This window comes from Corvus cornix, chromosome 1, assembly GCF_000738735.6.
Source record: "Corvus cornix cornix isolate S_Up_H32 chromosome 1, ASM73873v5, whole genome shotgun sequence".
Lineage (NCBI taxonomy): Eukaryota > Metazoa > Chordata > Aves > Passeriformes > Corvidae > Corvus > Corvus cornix.
Window position 1 is genome coordinate 63,828,470 of NC_046332.1, and position 18,228 is coordinate 63,846,697.

Consider the following 18,228-nt stretch of genomic DNA (forward strand, 5'->3'; position numbering starts at 1 on the left):
CTGAAACGCCTACACTGAAGCTAAAATATGCTACTACTAAGGCTAAAAAGCCAAATATCCAGTAGGTAGTTAGAAAATGTAGTTTTAAATTTATAATCTGATACAGGAAGCTCCAGTTTCCACAAAATTTTCTTCTGATGTAGCTTAAAGAAAATGCCAAAAAGTGTTTAGCTTTGGGAAATGAGACCTATATTATGAAGGAAATGACACTTTACTGTAAATTTATAGTTTAAATAGTTGAACAAATGTAATTAAATATATAATAAGATACAATTAAATTTAAATTGCATTTATTTCTTTCAACCTTTAAAACACTAGAAAGTTTTGAACTTCTACATGGAGTTTTCTGGTATTAGTTTTGGAGAGACTCTCCTAAAAAATACATGTAGTGGACAGATTCTACAGTCCTTTACTTCGCACAAAAATGCAGTGCGGAAACTAACAGATTAGACTGCATTTCTGCAAAAAAAGTACATATCTGAACAGACCATGGCTCTTCCTGAATGCCGGGCTTTAGAAATCAAAGCATTGAACTCCAGTTCTTCTCTGATTCCTGACTCTGAGAGTGGAGGACAGACAGCATCTGCCAGACTAATTTTCTGAGAAGTACACATAGTGCTCAAAAGGAGATTGTTATTTCACTGGCTTACTGGGTTGGAGTCCAGAAGGAAGTTTGTTACACAAGACTTTCAAGAGGATGTCTGGAGAGGGGTACTGTTCAGTAGGTCCGGCTGTGAGTCATTAATTGCTCTGAAAGGCAGTAACTAACCACTCGCTTGTCTGAGTAAAGATAAGAGAAATGGCCTTATTATAAATATAAACTTCAGCTGAGAAAGTCTCTCTTCCCCCTGTCAGATGCTACTGCACAGTTCTAGTTCACTACAGGCATTACTTCAGCTTTGCACTAGACTGACAATATTGAAAGGAATGGAAACACACTTGCATACATTTGCAGTACTGCACTTAAGAGCCCTGCAGGAGTTTGGTCCATTGAATTCAATGACAGCAGGACCCAAAAATGCCTATCTTAAAATCAAATGCTTATTTTATTTATTGCAGTGGATCTTGTATCTTACCACCCATGGTTTGTCAGGTACCCAAATCTCCCACAAGTACTTCGGCATATCTCCAAAATTCAGTGCCTAAAAAGCAATAATATTTAAATAAAAAAGGTGTGTCATTCTTACTACAGATCTTCAGATCACCCACCTCCCCAAATGGCCCAATATTGGTACTGTAGAAAGCAAAATGTGAGTAAATTTCTACTGAAGACAGATAAATAACTTTTTATGAGGGTTCACAAACTCCAGAGGCCACGGTCTAGTGTTACCAAACATATGGGCGGTAACATTTAAAATGCTACTTCAAGCATCAGTGTGGGTTCTGAAAGCTGATTGTCGAAACATTTTGTTGTAGTCAGGCAACACATTTTCAGATGGGTTTTTATTTTTCTGTTTAGTGAACTACCAAATTGTCTCATAATAAGAAGAAACTTTTCTCCTTTTTTAGTTTAATGCACTATTAAGCTTTTTATTAAGATATTATTAATCAGCCTTGAGACTTGAAAAAGCAAAACCAGCAGATCTTTGAAACTGCAGTTAAAGCTGTGTTTAAAGTGGGAGCATTAATGGATGTTCATGCTCTGTTACTAACTGCTGAATATAAATATCACTATATACTACTTCAGGTTCCCTCCTGAGTATAATACTCACACACCCCAAAATATCACATCTCCAAGGACTAGAGTCATGAAGACTGTGCGTATATGACTGTAAGAGAACAGTGGAGGGAAAGTTCAGTAGGTTACTAAATTTGTGTTTTCAAATCTGCCTATTCCAAGAGGAACTGATCTGGTTACTTAACCCAACAACAGAAAACTACTACGATAGTTCTGAACTATCTGAGCCAAAAAACCACATGCATTTGGAAGGACAGTCAGAAAGTCAAGTGTCAGCACAGCACAGCACTTTACACTGTTCGATTTTATTTGAGAAAAGAAAGCTTCCCAGAGAGAGAACATTACATTAAGAGTAATGTTTTCGGAAAGTCGGACAATTTCAAATCCATTCTCTGTAGAGTAATATGCCCAAATTGCAAACAAGCACTGTGTGCCTCATATTCAGAAAGAACATTAGTATTCTGTACAGAATGGTTTATCCACTCCTTTATCACTGTATAGTGAGCAAAATCCTCAGAACACTTTACATCAAATAGTACTTTTACTTGCAATGGAAAACACATGTCTCTTCCAAAGTACTCCCAACAGTTACCTTGGTTGTCTCACAAAAGTTCTGTGTTCTTGGAGAATTCTATCACAGTTCTGAAAGCTTTTTCAAGAAATCCCCTTGAAAGCAGAAAGTCGTCTTAAGTATTTTACCTACCAAAAGTATTCTCCTCTGATATCTGAAGTCACATTTCCAACTAAATTTAGGAAGCCCCTTCTTTGTCATCTAAAATTTTAATTGGGAAAAAAATCCACAAAACAACCCAATCCACAAAACCCCACATTAAGATGCGTTAGGACAACCAGAAGTGTTATTTGGTCTTACACAAGCAGCAATGTTATTTGGTCTTACACTCTGCATGAAAAGGCACTTACGCAATCCATGGAGATTAATAGGGATAGTTTAACAATAAGGTAAAGCCACCGGGAACACCTCATTCTAAAATCTGCCTGTATTTTCTGTGACATTTTACATATGATTGTTTTCCTCATTTACATGAGTACAAATGAAGAGCAATTCACCCAAAGGCAACAGAATTAAACTGGTTAAAAGGCAAAGAAGGAGTCCCTGTGGACCAAGCTCTCTTTTAGAATGTATATTGCACAGTTTTATCCACTTTGATAAAGTGATGAGTTTTTGAAAGCATACTCCATATTACCTAATACCTCCCTACTTCTTAGAAAGTCACCTTTACAGAAATGTCACCTTTGCAGAAATAGTAAGTAGTTTCCTGAAAATAATTGGAAAGGAATTACAGGACAAATTTCTATCACAAATAATGAATGTTTCCCCTATCCCCTTAGCTGGTTGAAAGCTTACGGAGACCATCAAAATAAAACAGGAACAAGCAGGGATAAAATCTCATTCACATAACAATTTGCAGATTGAAAAGACAAATTCGTGGCATCATAAAATACAATGCCTTTTTTCTACAAAAAGCAGACTACTGCTACATCAGAAGTGAAATATGTCTCCCTCACTTTCCCATGCTTTTGGCTAAGATCATTACATATTGCAGGGACAGGAAAGAGAACCAGGGAAGCAACAGACTCACAAGAGCTTCTCTGACTCCCCATTCTTTTTTACAGCTTCCCTGTGTGCACTAGCTGGTAGAAAGCTGTACAGAAAGCAATCCCTGCTCTCAGTCTTCCAGTGGAAATTCCAACCACTATTAAACTTGGACCATTCTCTTCACACAAATAAATTACAGCTTGAGGCTGAAGGAAAAAAAAAAGTTTTGATACAGAGGAGAGGAAAAAACAGTATTTGTAAAATACAAGTAAAATAAATATTATTTTTAATTATTATGAAGAATGAAGTTCTAACAGGAAATGAGTCCCTTGTCCCTGAGGTCAGTGTAAAAAATACTCTCATCAGCTGATGACCTAAATTCATGATTCCTGCAATGGTTCATGACTACCATACATTTAAAATACAGGGTTGGATTCATGAGGTCTTAAGAATATATGACTTCCCTAAAAGGTGTTGAAAAGTCAATAAAATTTAAGGTATTATAAAACATGCAAGATCTGTTTCTGTAAAACTTAGTACAGTTTTATCTTTTTCTTTCTGTTTCTCTATTTCATGAGCTGACATTAGCAAAATCTTTCAACCAAAATGCACACTAGCTTTTTATTTCATTTATCATCCCACATTTACAAACAAAAATGTTATGGGAATATCTTGAGCTAAACAGTTTGGATGGAAGAGGGAAATGACAAAGTCAGCATCAAAGATGAGATTGCGATCCAAAGCAAGGAAGAGAACAGAAAAAACTTGCCAATTGCTTTTTCCCAATAAAATGAACAGATAGAAGCACAGACCTCTAAGAGTAATGAAAACAACCTACTGTGTCATCATTTTATGCAAGAAAGGGAGAGAAAAGATTAGCCCAAAACTCCTACAATAATATGGATTTTTTCAGCTGACAAAAGCAGTACTATATAAAATCTTTTCTGTGCTTTATTTCTAATTACCTTCTATCCTTTAATGAACAAGAAAGCACTTGATCTTGAAAGTCCTTGTGCAGTCAAAACTCCCACTAAAATTAATGGGACGTTTTTTCCAGCCTAAGAGCTCTGAGATCAGTCCTCATACTTAGCTCTTTCTAAGCTATTTCCATTAATCAAACTTCTTAGGCTTTTTCCTCTCCTTTTCCACTAGGATCATATATTAAAATTTACAGACAGTAGAAATCATAACCTTGCCTCAGGAAGAAAGCTTGCTGCACTTTGTTATCCTCAAAAGTTTAACTCAATCTCACAAGTAAAACCCTGATTCAGAAGAACCTTGATTACCTGGACACCTAATACTTAATTTTGGCCTCTTTCAACAGTTCTGACAGATGTTGTGACAGTGCCCATGGAAGTTAAGCTGTCTAAATTACACAATTGCCTGTGGAAGTCAAGCTGTCAGAATTACACAACTGAGATGCACATACACAAACTTTCTAAGCAGATAAATCTCACTGAAACTAATAGAAGAAAACATAAGGGACTCTGAACAGCCCTGTGTCTCACTCCCAGCAAGAAAGGGACTAACGTTCAATGCCTGTTTCTCCTACTGAGGCTCACACAACCTGCAACATATGTCTGACATGCCTAAGAGGAATAAAATTAAATCATTACTTGTATGCCTCAATAAACCCTTAATTTTGCAGACTTCATTTTGCAATGAAAACTAGTGAAAAATTCTGTATTCAAAGGAATTTACTGTTATTATGGCTTTAAGAGGGTAGCATCAATACCCCACCTCTCAGTTTTCTCCCACTGAAATAGAATAGGCGGGCCTTGCATAAAAATAAAAATAAGATACACTGTAACCTGTCAAATGATGTGGTACTAACACTGTCCTAAGAAAAATTATGAGACTCGTTTATGGCTGATAGGTCTTAGCAAGGATAATCTCCGTTGTTGTTTTTTTCTTTCTTCAACAACAGTACAGTAATGCGTATATATGACAAAACTGTCAAGACACCACAGCATTTAATTGCTCATTTAGAGAGCCTGTGAGTGACTGCTGCACCAGCATACAGTCATGGAATAATACAATTCTGTATGGATTCTTACATAGAATTACATCTTCCTGTGAGGATGCTATATATCTGTGAAGATTCTGTAACACTGCCTTCATTTATGAGAAATTCAAGCATAATGAACTTCTGATCTTTTAATTATATTGAACACATAAAGATCCAGCAGATGACAAAATGAAGGAGAAATAAGGATGATGGACTGATTTGCACTTTGACTCATTAATACACACACATAAAATACCTCCACAGTAAACACTTAGTTGAAGAAGCAGCACCACATCAAGTCACTGGGTTCTCTGCTTTGCCAGCTGGCCAGGTTTAAATTTACTTCAGCATTCTTTTGCCTACAGCTTGTCTTTATGTTTAAATGCTGTAATTTACAGTACTTGAAAACACATAGAAAAATATTAAATAAATAATTCCTACTGATGATGGTTGCTCATCATGGAAGAGGAAAGAAACAACAGAAAGAAAAAGCAGCAACTACATAATTTACAAAGATAAGAAATTTTACATATTTTCAAAAACGAAACCAACAAAAAAACCTACACAGGAACAGTCACTTTCTAAAGGATGAAGTAGAACCTTAAAAGGCAAAGTGTAATTTTCTTTTTTTAAAAGAATGAAGAATAATTAAAGTAAGAATATGTCAGTGTTAGAACTAAAAGGTTCACAAGATTTGCAATTATTTTCCTGTGTGAGGAATTAAGTATGTATTTAGAAAGACAAATGAACATTTTGTCAGATAAAGAACTGAAGTACATTTTTCACTGCCTTTTTCCTTTTTTTTTTAAACCCAGTCTGGAAACTACCTATACTGGTGTTAGCAATGAGTACAGAACACAGAAAATCTAGCTACATAAATGTTTTGGAGATGACAGAGAAATTCTACCTCATCGGAAGAAAGCAAAAAGAGGCTTTATAATTCAGTATTGATTCTCAAAGCATGTGCATTCCCCCACACATTTCTGTATTTGCAGTAATTTACGCTATCAAAAATTTTACTGTAAGAATCACATCTCTCAATCACCATTGCCTCACAGACCTATATCCCCTATGTTTATCCCAGGTTCCTTTGTTAAGTAAGTCTCTGATACTTGACTAGTAATGGTTAAAATGAGATGTAAGGAGGAATTAACACTGCAAAGACAGTGCAAGCATAAGAGCAAGTTCACCTTTCATATTTTACAGTCAATTCATTGCTCTCTTCTACTTATTGTCTATGTAATGTCTAATTAATGCTGATCTCCTGATGTGAGACCATTGACAGATGTAAAACTTCATCACATGCAAGGTACTGAATATATAATTCCAGCAGAAGTCTTCTCTTATTTTGAACAGACATCTAGATGCAATCCACACATAAGGACAACGTAATCCAATTATTAACTAAATACCTCTTGGTATTTCTAGTACAGTGCAAATCTTGATGGCTGAAATGGATCTGGACTGACTGTTAATGATGACAGTTTATAACTGGTTTCAACCATAAAAGATTATATTATCATCCTGCAAATATCAAATTACTGTGGTTGTTTACTTCTTCAGTGTTGACTAAATTATCATCTGTGAAATCTTCCACCCTCATCTCAAGGGCAAAGGAAAGACAGGGTGTGTAAGACAAAGAATAATGTGTGGTTCCTGAGAAAGAGATGACCACCATTTAAGCTTATGTGGATTACCCCTATGTGAAATAAATTGGTGGTTTAAATCTAGCTCAAAGTAGATGTGATTTATCAATGAAAAAATACAAGTAAACTACTTACTGGTAACTCTAAGGTCAAAAAGATCAAAGATCCAAACCACTACCTGACCAACAGTGATTGGTTCTTTGCACTGATGGTCATTGCACTGCACCTGTTCTGTGGATATATTTTGGAAAAAGTGGATGATAAGGGGCTATGTATCACCTCTCACGACTGTGAAACTTTCTTCAGGTGAAACTGCAGAAAGGTCAGTTGTATGAACACACCCCCAGCAACAGTCAGGGGACAGATTGGTTCAGGAGCTGCAGTATTAAGTTAGCAAACTCTATGTAATGGGAAAGAAAGAAAAAAAGAGCGCACTTTTCTACTCTCCAGAGATTTCTAAATGCTAAGTGGCACTATGCTAAAAACAAAAACAGAAAAACCAATCAACAAACCAACCAACAAAAAAAAAAAAAAAAAAAGAAGTGGAATAGAATCTTTCTTGAAAAGCAGAAATCCTTCTTCCTCACTTTCTCTCAGAGGCAGCATATTATGGTGCAAGGGACAATCCTTTACATCTCAGAAGAGGACTCTAGTATGGTGGAAAGACTCTTCTTAGTCAAGAAAAGCTACATTTTGCTAAAATTCCAAAAGTGGATGGGATTCAACTGTGAAAATGGCACTATAGTTCAATACACTCATTTTTTTCCACAATTGAATGCTTTGGCTCCAACCCTATGAAGTCTATCAGCTCAAATACATGCTGGGAATAAACACATACTTTCTCATCAACTCTCTGTTACGAAGAAGAGAGCAGCAACCCTCTCATTGAGGAGGAGGGATGCAGGTGATTACTGCTGCCATTCAAAACAAGTAAGTGCAAACTTCTGACAATAGTCAGAAGAAAATCAGGAGATAAATGTGATCAGTTTATTTTTCTCACTATAAAGAATAGTGATAAAGTAATCCTAATGAAGACCACCGGGATATCAAAGAAACAAAGCAATGCTTGAAAGAAACTTCAGAAGCTACCCTGATTACAATGCCTAGGGTATGATTGACTTAGCCCACTGTTAGTAGCTTTCCCTCTCACAAACTGAAAAAAAAAAAAAAAGTTTGTCAAGATTTGCATAAAGAACCTACATTGTTACAGACATTCCTATTCAATTATTCATATAACTTGTTTCTAATAAGTCTAACCTTAATTTTCTCTTCTCTCTGAATGCCACAGATTTTATCCCAGTTCTTACATTGATATTAATACTGGAGGGAGAGGAAGGGGTTGTGTTGAGGTTTAACCCATTACATATATAATAATACAATTAACAGATTTGTTGCACTAATGAGTTAAAGGCTGATTCATACCCTAAGATGTCTTATCTGTATTGATCCTACTGTCACCCATGACCGCCATATTGAGAAAAAAAGAAGTAACACCTTCCCTTTTGTGCTTCTTCATAAACATGACTTACCATTTTAAACAAAACATATAATCTTCAAGCTCTTTAATTTTTTTTCTGATTCTACAAAAGCCAGACCTGAAGTTAAAACAGAAGTCAATAAAATAATGTTGTCTTTGCAGCAATTTGCACAGCAAAAATGTTTCACTCACATTAAACAAGAAAACGAAAAAACATTTTTCAGTAAGATAATGCCAAACTGAACTCAAAGGTCTAAAATCTTGGCTTGTTATACCATCCCACACTAATCCTTTCATTGCCTGCAGTTGATTTATATCAGTGAGTATTACAATATAATGTAATTAGTAATGGTAATATTACCACAAATAGTATAAACAGCTCTGCTCTACTGCCTTTAAATTATTTCTGTAAGCATGTTAATAACATACCATCAAGCATCAATACAAATCCTTGACAGCTTCTTGAAAAAAGATTATGCATGTCTAAGCAATTTTCTCATACACAGGTTTTCTTTAGAAAACATGTTGTCACTATTCCATTAGCTCAAAAGGGAGGGTATGCATAAAAGAATCTCTGCTAAAGCAGTCTGACTGCTCGCCAGGAAAGCATATGTTCAATAGTCTGTATTTACTACTGGCTGGGTTAGGGTTGTAGGTAGCACAACACGGAATGAATTTAATCTTTAAAAGATGTCTAGCAGTGCAGTGAATGAGCCCTTTGAATGGCACAAGCCCTCATTTTGACAGTATTTCAACAGGGACTGTTGGAAAGAAAGCAGAGTAGATTAACAGATATGTAGAGCAGACATCTTAGGTCTGATCCAGAGTCTCTGAAGTCCACCAGAATTTGGATGGTGTCCTAAACTAGACATCTTCCTGGAACAATTGAAAAAAAATTCTCATACATCATCCAAAAAAACAAAACAAAACAAAACAAAAAAACCTACTACCAAACCTAAACCCAAAATGAAATTTGTGTATTTTTGCTGAATATCCCACCATAATTTAAGGGCACCAAACTTCCCACAGTCAAATGCTACATAACTGGCAAAGGTAAAAAACACAGTCTGTAACTCAGCATTCCAACCTCTGTTATGTTGATCTACCCTCTGGAAGTGCCACTACTTTTGCTATAGATGGAGACGAGCGTAGGCATCTATCATTTTGCTGTCGAAAAGTTCAGCAAGGATCTTATCATCATTATTCAAAGATATTTTCCATACTGTCAGATGGTTGGCTGATTTGATTCTCTTTCCATTTTGTATGGAACTATTTGCTTAATAAGATATTCAGAATGCCAACAGGTATCCTTAACACTATGATAAGATACATATGAGCCTAGAGAAAAGTCAGTTTTGTCAGGTTAAATTATACAGAGATGGAAAACAGATTTTCCTCTAATCTCTTTTTTCTTTTTTTTTTTTTTTTCCAAAACAGTATTTTAACTCATTAATGGAAGTATTTTAACTCAGTGTTCTTCAAAATTTCTGTCTATAGTCAATGTCTTTCATGGAATATTTCAGTCTAAATTTTTACAGTTTGGTTACTGCAAGCAAAAATATAATGGAAGTGTGGATTTGATTTTAGTTGGTCTGGTGGGTTGCTTTTGTGAGGGGAATATTGGGTAGTTGTTGTTGTGGTTTCTGGGATTTTCTGTGAAAGCATACACAATCCCAACTATGGCTATTGATAGAAATTTATGTTTATAGGTATACTCACAGTTTATCTGAAGGAAAGTTATGTTACATGACTGTATTAAATATCTTCTGTGATGTTTCCACTAATCAATACCTTCACAATCATTTTACTGAAACCATAATCTTGAGGAACAAAACCTACCTCTTCTGACTTTGAAATTTTGTCTTGCTTGGGAAACCAAGAAAATGGAAAAGATGCCTAAGTCAGCCTAAACAAAATCCTTATTTTGACCCTCAAATAAAGAGAATTTACCATTACAAGGATGGATCAGTCACCTGTTTCACTTCTAGTGCTGAGTTGAAATTTTACAGCTGCTTCTCCTCTTTTGATTTCACTTAATACTCTTACATTTGAAGTGGCTGATGTTTGCCAAATAGCAGTATCATGTTAAAATAAGCAATAATTTTTATTCTTTAATTAAGGGTCATCATGAAGTCATCCCTCCTGTTGTGAGATACTACTTAGAGAAGAGGAAAGAGACTTTCAAGATCCCCACCATCTAAGGATTGCTTAGGATGTGAAGATTAGGGATCTGTTATATCATTCATTTCTTTGGCAGCTGGCATGAAAATACAGAGAAACAATGTATAAATCTTCCTTTCCCTAGTTTTGCCTAGAACACTCACACAGAACCAGGACTGACCAGGAAGATACAGTTCAGTAACTCAGTTTCAGTTTAAGCAGCCAAGATGAGCATCCTCATTACTCCTAGGCTGTTGACAAAAGTAATTCATTTGATTAGTCTATTGTACTAACTTTAAAAACCACCAGTTGTGAGAGTTTTATATTGCATTGACATTTAGTGTCCTGTTGCAAAGCTAATATTCCCCAATGTGGTACAGAATCCTCTCATAACCAGCTGATAACATAGCAACATATTTGAAGTTTTTAACTCTGAAATCCAACTTTTGAAGTTATTTTCATAAAATTCAATATTATCCTAAGAAAATATTATCATATAAATGATTTTAGAATCCATTTTACCATGATAATTACTTCTGTCTGATTTTGCAAAGGTAGACAGCAGTTAATGCTATGATACAATTTCAGTATTTAATTACACAGAATCTTTTAAATTGTGAATTTAGGAAAATAAAATAATTTTTAAAGCCCTGAACTTAAAGCACAAATGGGCAGTTTAGTGCTAAAAGAAAATAATTTTATGAAGCCTAGAAGAAACTGTGAAAACCATGTAAGAAGTTAAATATTGGAAAGGGAAATGTATAAATTAACTTTTGTATGGCAAAAATTTTGTCTGGTATGTTTTACTAAAAAGCACTTACTGCAGGAGTATTGCACAAAGTTCTTCAAATTAATTATATGGATCCATCAACTAATTGTTTTTACTCGCCAAACAAATTCTAATCACCAAGTGTAACAATTTTTTTTTTTTTTCCTCTACACAACTTTTATTTGAATGGGTCATCACAGCAGTTTATTGTATGTTCCCTCTCTTTTATATACATATATTACTTATTTATTTGTACCTGGATAAGCAGGAGGAAAAAATTCAATTCCTGGCCTACATCTGATTGAGGATTGGAGAAAAACCTCAATAGCTGCAAACAAATGTCTTGAAAATTTGAAGTAAAGTTCAACATGTAGTTGCCTGGAACTTTAAATTCCTCTATGAAGATGGGGTACTAAAGAGGAAGATCCTGTCACTTTCAAAATTTTCTAGTGTAGTTTTCAAGCCAGCACAGCAATACTGTGTCATTTTCTGTGTGCATACACTCTACAGGATTGGTCATTCTTCTAGACAGAAAAAAAACCCCAAACCCATATGCAGTCCTTTATTTCAGAAAACAGACTCTAAACCAAGATTTATAACAAACAATTCATGCTGGTCCTAGAAAAAGCAAGAGATAAGCAAGCATCCCTCAAGCTTTCTCCCAGCTTCTGATGATTTGAAAATCAGCCTGACAGCTATTTAGAAATCCACAACTGTTGTCAGTATTTCATATTTATGCAGGGTAATGCCTCAAACAACAGATAAAAGTGATCATATAAATTAGCTAAAGCTGAACTGTCCTAAGGAGGCAACTGTGAGGCTTTAGGGTGTGTTTTAATCTTTTTTTTTCTAATTCTGTCTCTAATAAAGATTAGTACCTAGTGACTCAAATCACACATATTTTGGAATCTTCAGTATTATTACTCTTTAAGTATCCAATAACAGAAAAAAAAAAAAAAAAACCAAACATGCAAAACAAACCATGAGTTTAAGAAGTCCAGTTAATACAAACAGTAGTAACATATTTATTTAGTATTCTCTCCATAGAGTGATGTTCTCACTATTACAGAGTTCAACAGAAGATGCTACAGAATGTCTTTAGCTGAAAACACTACATTTCCCACTGTGTCTCCCATGACAACCAGGCTTCTCTGAAAACAAACTGTACCACCCGAAGGCATCAAGAGTAGTAGAAAGAATTTGCATTCTTCCTTCTGTTGACTTTACCAGAAAAAAAAAAAATTGAGCTTCAGCACATTGAGAGCTAAAGCAAAGTCTTAGTTTTCCCTTGCAAAATCCTACATAACAAATGAATCAAGAATTGCACCAGCATACAAATACATAAACCTGACTAACTCGCTTGTTCTGATAGAAGTCTTGAGATACCAATAAAACTGAAAAAGCAAGTAACAGAGCAGGGTACAAGGACATATACCAACAGAATTAAGCAGCTGTCATCTGCTAAACTCCAGAATTTGGTAAACGTTCACAAATCCCAATCAAACCTTTTCACAGCAACTTTTTAATTTTGTAAACTTCTGTCGAGGTTTACACAATCTCACACTTTGCTGCCACCAGAAAGACAGCCCTCACTCTCTTCTCTTTTGCTGGGCACATCCTATACCAGTACTTAAATCACATAGCTCACCAGTTTTGTCAGTTCCTTGAACTGACTAAAAACTAGATCTGCCTCCCCAATTATTATTTTTCCCAGAAGAGCTGAACAATCACTAGCACTAACACAAGAGAGGTGGCAAGAACAGACAGCTGGAAGCAGGGGAAAGAGCACAACTTGCCTCTTTGGCAGTAGTGTGGTCAAAACTGGTGCTGATAGATCAAAGAGAAAGGTAGAGTTTTATATGACAGGAGCTGTATCTTGTTCCATATTCTTCTCCTGAACTGGGAAAACATGAGATGAACATGAATTCCCATTAGAACTAGCTTTATTATACAGTCAGCTAACACCAGTACTTTTTCACTATCTGGAACAATGATCTGATGATTTATAGTATTGGGAGCTAGGCTATCATTCCACTAGGGGCACACTGAGTAGCATCTTGACTTTTTAAAACTCAGTAAAACAGGTTCCTTAAAAGACCAAGTAGCCACAGAACCAGAGGATTTGGTCAGAAACATCTGCCAAAGTAATCACTTCACTGTTCCCTTGGGAGCCATTAAAAAAAAGTTCATCAGACATCTACCACAATAGAGCCTATAAAAGGCATTTAAAGAAGGAAAGAAAGCCAAAACAAAGTGCTCACAGTAAAATACAACTGCTTGCTCTTCAGATCTAGTAGATGACTACTAATTTCACATTAATATGAGAGAAATCACAAAAAACACAGTGAAAATATGTCTTTGTGAAGAAATAAATTTAACTAATACTAATCATGATTAAAAACACAAAACCAAAAAAAAACCCAAAAAACGAGACCAAAAAACACAGAAAAGAGCCTTCAGGAGTAAAAAGTAATGATTTTTAATATCAGTGGTCCACCCCAGACAATTATTGGAAGTGCACATCTAGAAAATTTACTTAACTTGAAACAGTGCAGATTTAAACTGTGTGCCTTGAATATTTACTGAATAGTATAAAGTAACCACTTCTTCAAATAAGTGTCTGGACTTGGAGATACAATGTGGTTTTCTTTCGAGAAAGATCAACTTGCAACCACACAATCTCAGAACTGAACTTTCAGAGTAAGTAAGTTTCTATGAATCTTATAAAATTTCAGATTGCACCTGAAAACAGAAGTCAGAAGTTCTTAGACCTTTTCTTTTTTTTTTTTAAATTAAGATTTAGATTGTACAATTCTAGAGATTATTTAGGGAAAGGTCCAAAAACTAATTATTTTCCAGATGTATTTCAATCTCATTGTTAGTCATTCTCCTTAATTTATGTCAGCCTTATTATATAAATATATTTATCAAAATGGTATCTTCATAAATGTCATAATGACAAACTTTGAATATACCCTAGAAATGTTGATGTGTACTCAGTAATAAATGTATTTGGAAAATAAACCATTTAAAGAATGCTTTCACATTTCAGAGATCTGCACAGATCTTCTTCCCTCTCAACTAAAATAAGCATTTGACTTTTCCAAAAGCATCTGTGCAAATAACTTATTAAAGGTAGGTCCTCAGAACAGGGATTAGAAGAGGGGAGCTGGAACATCAGCAGCAGCCTGTGAAGTTAAATTACACCTACAAAATCCATGCATCAGCAGTTATGCCTAAACATTGTGTAAACTATGTATATGTCACCCTACTGTAAGTAACTTTCCAATCACTGGAAAAGGCAGTATTTTCAATCACTGATAAAGCCAGTATATAAATAGAGTATCTGTTTTGTTTTAAAATCCAACATACTGCTTATCTAAAGACATTTTGCAATGGCAAGGCCCTAAAGCATTCACTTCTTACTCAGGTTTAACTGTGTGAGATCTGAGCTAAACTAAATGCCATCATTTCATGAGCTGCACCAATCTGATCTGAGAGCTTCTGCTGTACAAATGCCCAGTTCCCTTGCTCTGATCCCTTCTCTTACTGAAACAGATCCAGTAATCTCTATTGTACACTGAAGCTAGGCTCAAAGGAGAAAGTCTTTTCTATGGCAGTTCTAGGGAGACTAACACCATTGATAGACATTGCTAAGCCCTAAGATATTCAATCTCTTCCAAGTCAGTGAATTTTAAAAGAGTTTCTTGCAGCATAGGGTTCACTGTTTGACATTTTGCACTTGAATGTGTGCCAATTCACCTTTCAGCCCCATTGGTTGCTGAGGTAAGAAAACATTTGTATGGAATTTGTCCATTTTTCTGAAATGGGAAGGTTATTCCTCAGAGCCTAACAACCTTGACACATTGATAGGGATGGAGGGGCTAGCGTTCCTTTCAATTAAAATGCTGTGGCTTTCAAACTGAGTGAGAAATTTGATAATGTAGACAGCACATGTAAAGCCTTTAGCTTGCAAATGACTGAGAACGTGCAATCCATCATCTAAAACAAAACCCATAAGAATTGTCCTAGCATGAATGATATCTTCCCCAGAACTATTACCACTGGCATCCTGCACCATTTCACACTGCTACACTGAGAAAATATGAAGTATTCCTGAATTGTTCAGAGAATACAAATGAATTTGGTCTTTGATTAATTGCATTAAAACCACAAGTGTGAAGCCTTCACACAGAGAAATGGGTGAATAGGACACTTTTTTTCCTTTTTTATTTTTGTCTTGTTATAAAAATGCTACTGTTTTCAATTGTAGGAAAGGCGCCAGCAATGCTAAAATATACTGAAAATGTCCAAGTTTTGGCCAGAAGGAAAGTTTTTCTGTGACTGTCAAGGGTTCCTGTGAGGGATATAGGGGGTGGGAGTGGTGGTCAAGAAAGGACCAAACTGTGAGATTTTCAAGGTGATTTTTTTTTACTTAGTGTTATGCACCACATTTCTTCTACTAGTTTTGTGTTTTAACCTTTCCCATGCCCCCAGCAATTCCCTTCCTGTTCCAGTGAAATTCAACTATTTTTTTCAGTTCTTTTTTTCTACGTATTATGTTCTCTCTCTTCAGACATCTTGGAAATCTGCTTATTGTGCCTATGCCAGGCAAGTGTAATCTTACTGCCTTACCTTGCAAATCAATCAATTCCTTTTTGCTAACAGTGAGAACACTAACCCAGAATGAGGGACGTCTACTCCAAAATCAGCACCTTCACTTTGATCTGTGTGCACTGGATTATTGAACTATAACAAATGATAAAAGGAATTTAAGAAGATACTAATGTCTGTGACCATTTAATTCAATTTCTAAGGATGGCATTTCTCTGGTTTCTGACCATACCTTTACTGTGGGCCGTTTGCAACTGGAGAAGCCCTACAGCCTATCTTCTCAGTTAAAGAGAAGCAAACATCTACAATAGATAAGATACAAGTCCTGATGGTAAAATTCCTTTGTTTTTCCTTTAAATACAAGTGCAGATGTCTGTATTTCAACAGAAATGTGCAAGTCAGGAAAAGCAGGTTTGAGAGTGTGTACAAAATTCCCCGTCATGAGCTTTGCAAAGCCATTGAAAAAAGGCACCATAACTGAAACTATCAACTGTATTTGGGCAACATCATTCAAAGAGTTCAATTTGAAAATGTCTTAAATCAGATCTAAGAAATGTTCAAAACCAGAAATGCATTTTGAAATGTACAGATCTTTGCATATCTTTGAGGCAAAAGATATATTTTGTAACATATTCGTCCTAGCAAATTATTAATTGTAATGGAGAAGGAGAAGAGTACACTGCAGACTACTTCAAACTAACCAACTCTGCCTGTCATTTGACTGACACTGAAAAAAGTGCTGTAAGGCTGGCTGGTATGACTTTAGTCCACTGTCTATAACTTGCATGGCAATTAGATAAGATCCCTGGTGGATATAAAAATGCTATCATTACATTCATCCTTAAAAAAACAAGGAAAAGACACACAGATAATAATTCTATGACCCTCAGATCAGGAATCTGCAACATGACAGAGAACACAATAAGGAAGTAATCAGAAATATACGACATGGATTTCCCAATACTAAGGTACGTTTGACCAACCCAATACCTCTGATGAAATGTCTGGCTGAAAAAGACAGTGGATGTAACCTATCTTGGCTTTAGCAAGACTGTAGATATTAAATTGAACACTTCCTTCATATGGAAGGTGAGGAGATAGGGGCTAGAAAAAAGGATTGCTAGGTAGGGTGAAGGTTGGTTGCACTGATGTGAAACCAAAGGCTGGGCACTTTGCTAACAGCTGGTAACAAGCAGATTTGTGGTTTGTGGTAGTGATTGATTTGTGGTTCTAAATTGTTAAATAACCTAATTTACACACTGGATGATGACACAGACTGCATCCTCAAGTTTGAAGACAGCAAGGATATTGGGTGAGTGCCTGATCTCACATATTGAAGAGACTCAATCCAGAAGAAACTGGATAAAATTGAGGACTGGACCAACAGAAAACTTAGGAGACTCAATAAAGAGAAATGCAAAGTTCTAAGAAACAAACCCATGCAGACTGGAAATAATAGCCCTAAAAAAGGTGCTGGAAGTTTAGGACTTGATGACAGGTGAAATCTGCATGTCATGGCAAATAAGGAAAGTTGCAGACATTAGGAGCACGGTAGCTGCAAATCACTATCCCCCTTTGCTCAATATCATTGAGATTGCATCAGTAGGGATGATGAAAAACTCAGGAGATTGCAGCAGGTAATGTCAAGACTCATGTATTTGTATTACCATATAACTATTATTATAATATTTACATATTTTTATTATCACTGCACTTTCTAAAAAGGTGATTATTCAGAAAGGGTAAGAATATATATAAGGTAACTGATTTTCAGTCACTGCTGTATGACAGACAAATGATAACCATACTTGAAGTCATGTTCCACATCTAAGAAAAATGCTTGTTGTGTCTCTACAGCATTTCTCAACATCTAACAACACTGACACTATTCTGCAGTGCCATATTAGAAACTCCAGAACTTGGATCCATAAGGGTAGATGGTAACTGAAAATACCTCTTAGTCATACTGTCAAGAGGCTTGCAGCCATCTACCATAATTTGCATCTAGCCAGGTTGTTTTTATTTTTGCTAGGGGGTTATTGAAGGCAAGGGGGTGAAGAAGGGGATCGGAATTATAAATAAATGAATGAAGACTGACAACTGCTTACGGATTTAGGAAGTAAAAGCAGTTCTTTTAAGCTAGAAATGAGTTTTGCAGAAGGAGATCAGCCAATATTTTCCAAATTTTCAGAAAAAGTATGAATGGATGACAGCCTGCAAGATTATGATTTGGTTTGCCACCATCCATTGTATTTTTTTTTCCATAACTTCATATTTCTTTTCCACCACCAACAGTGCTTTCATTGGAGGTGAACAAG

General features: G+C 35.7%; 1 protein-coding gene across 7 annotated transcripts in view; it reads right to left on the reverse strand.

Annotated features, from left to right (window-relative positions):
- Positions 1-18,228, reverse strand: part of PCDH9 (protocadherin 9) — a 680,650-nt gene that overhangs the window by 380,982 nt on the left and 281,440 nt on the right. For 4 of the 7 annotated variants that reach the window (XM_010405552.4, XM_010405549.4, XM_010405550.4 and 1 more), the window contains exon 3: positions 1,077-1,142. The exons of the other annotated variants lie outside the window; for them this stretch is intronic. In XM_010405552.4, the coding sequence (XP_010403854.2) occupies positions 1,077-1,142 (66 nt within the window). The remainder of the gene's footprint in view (positions 1-1,076; positions 1,143-18,228) is intronic. 7 annotated transcript variants of the gene reach the window in all.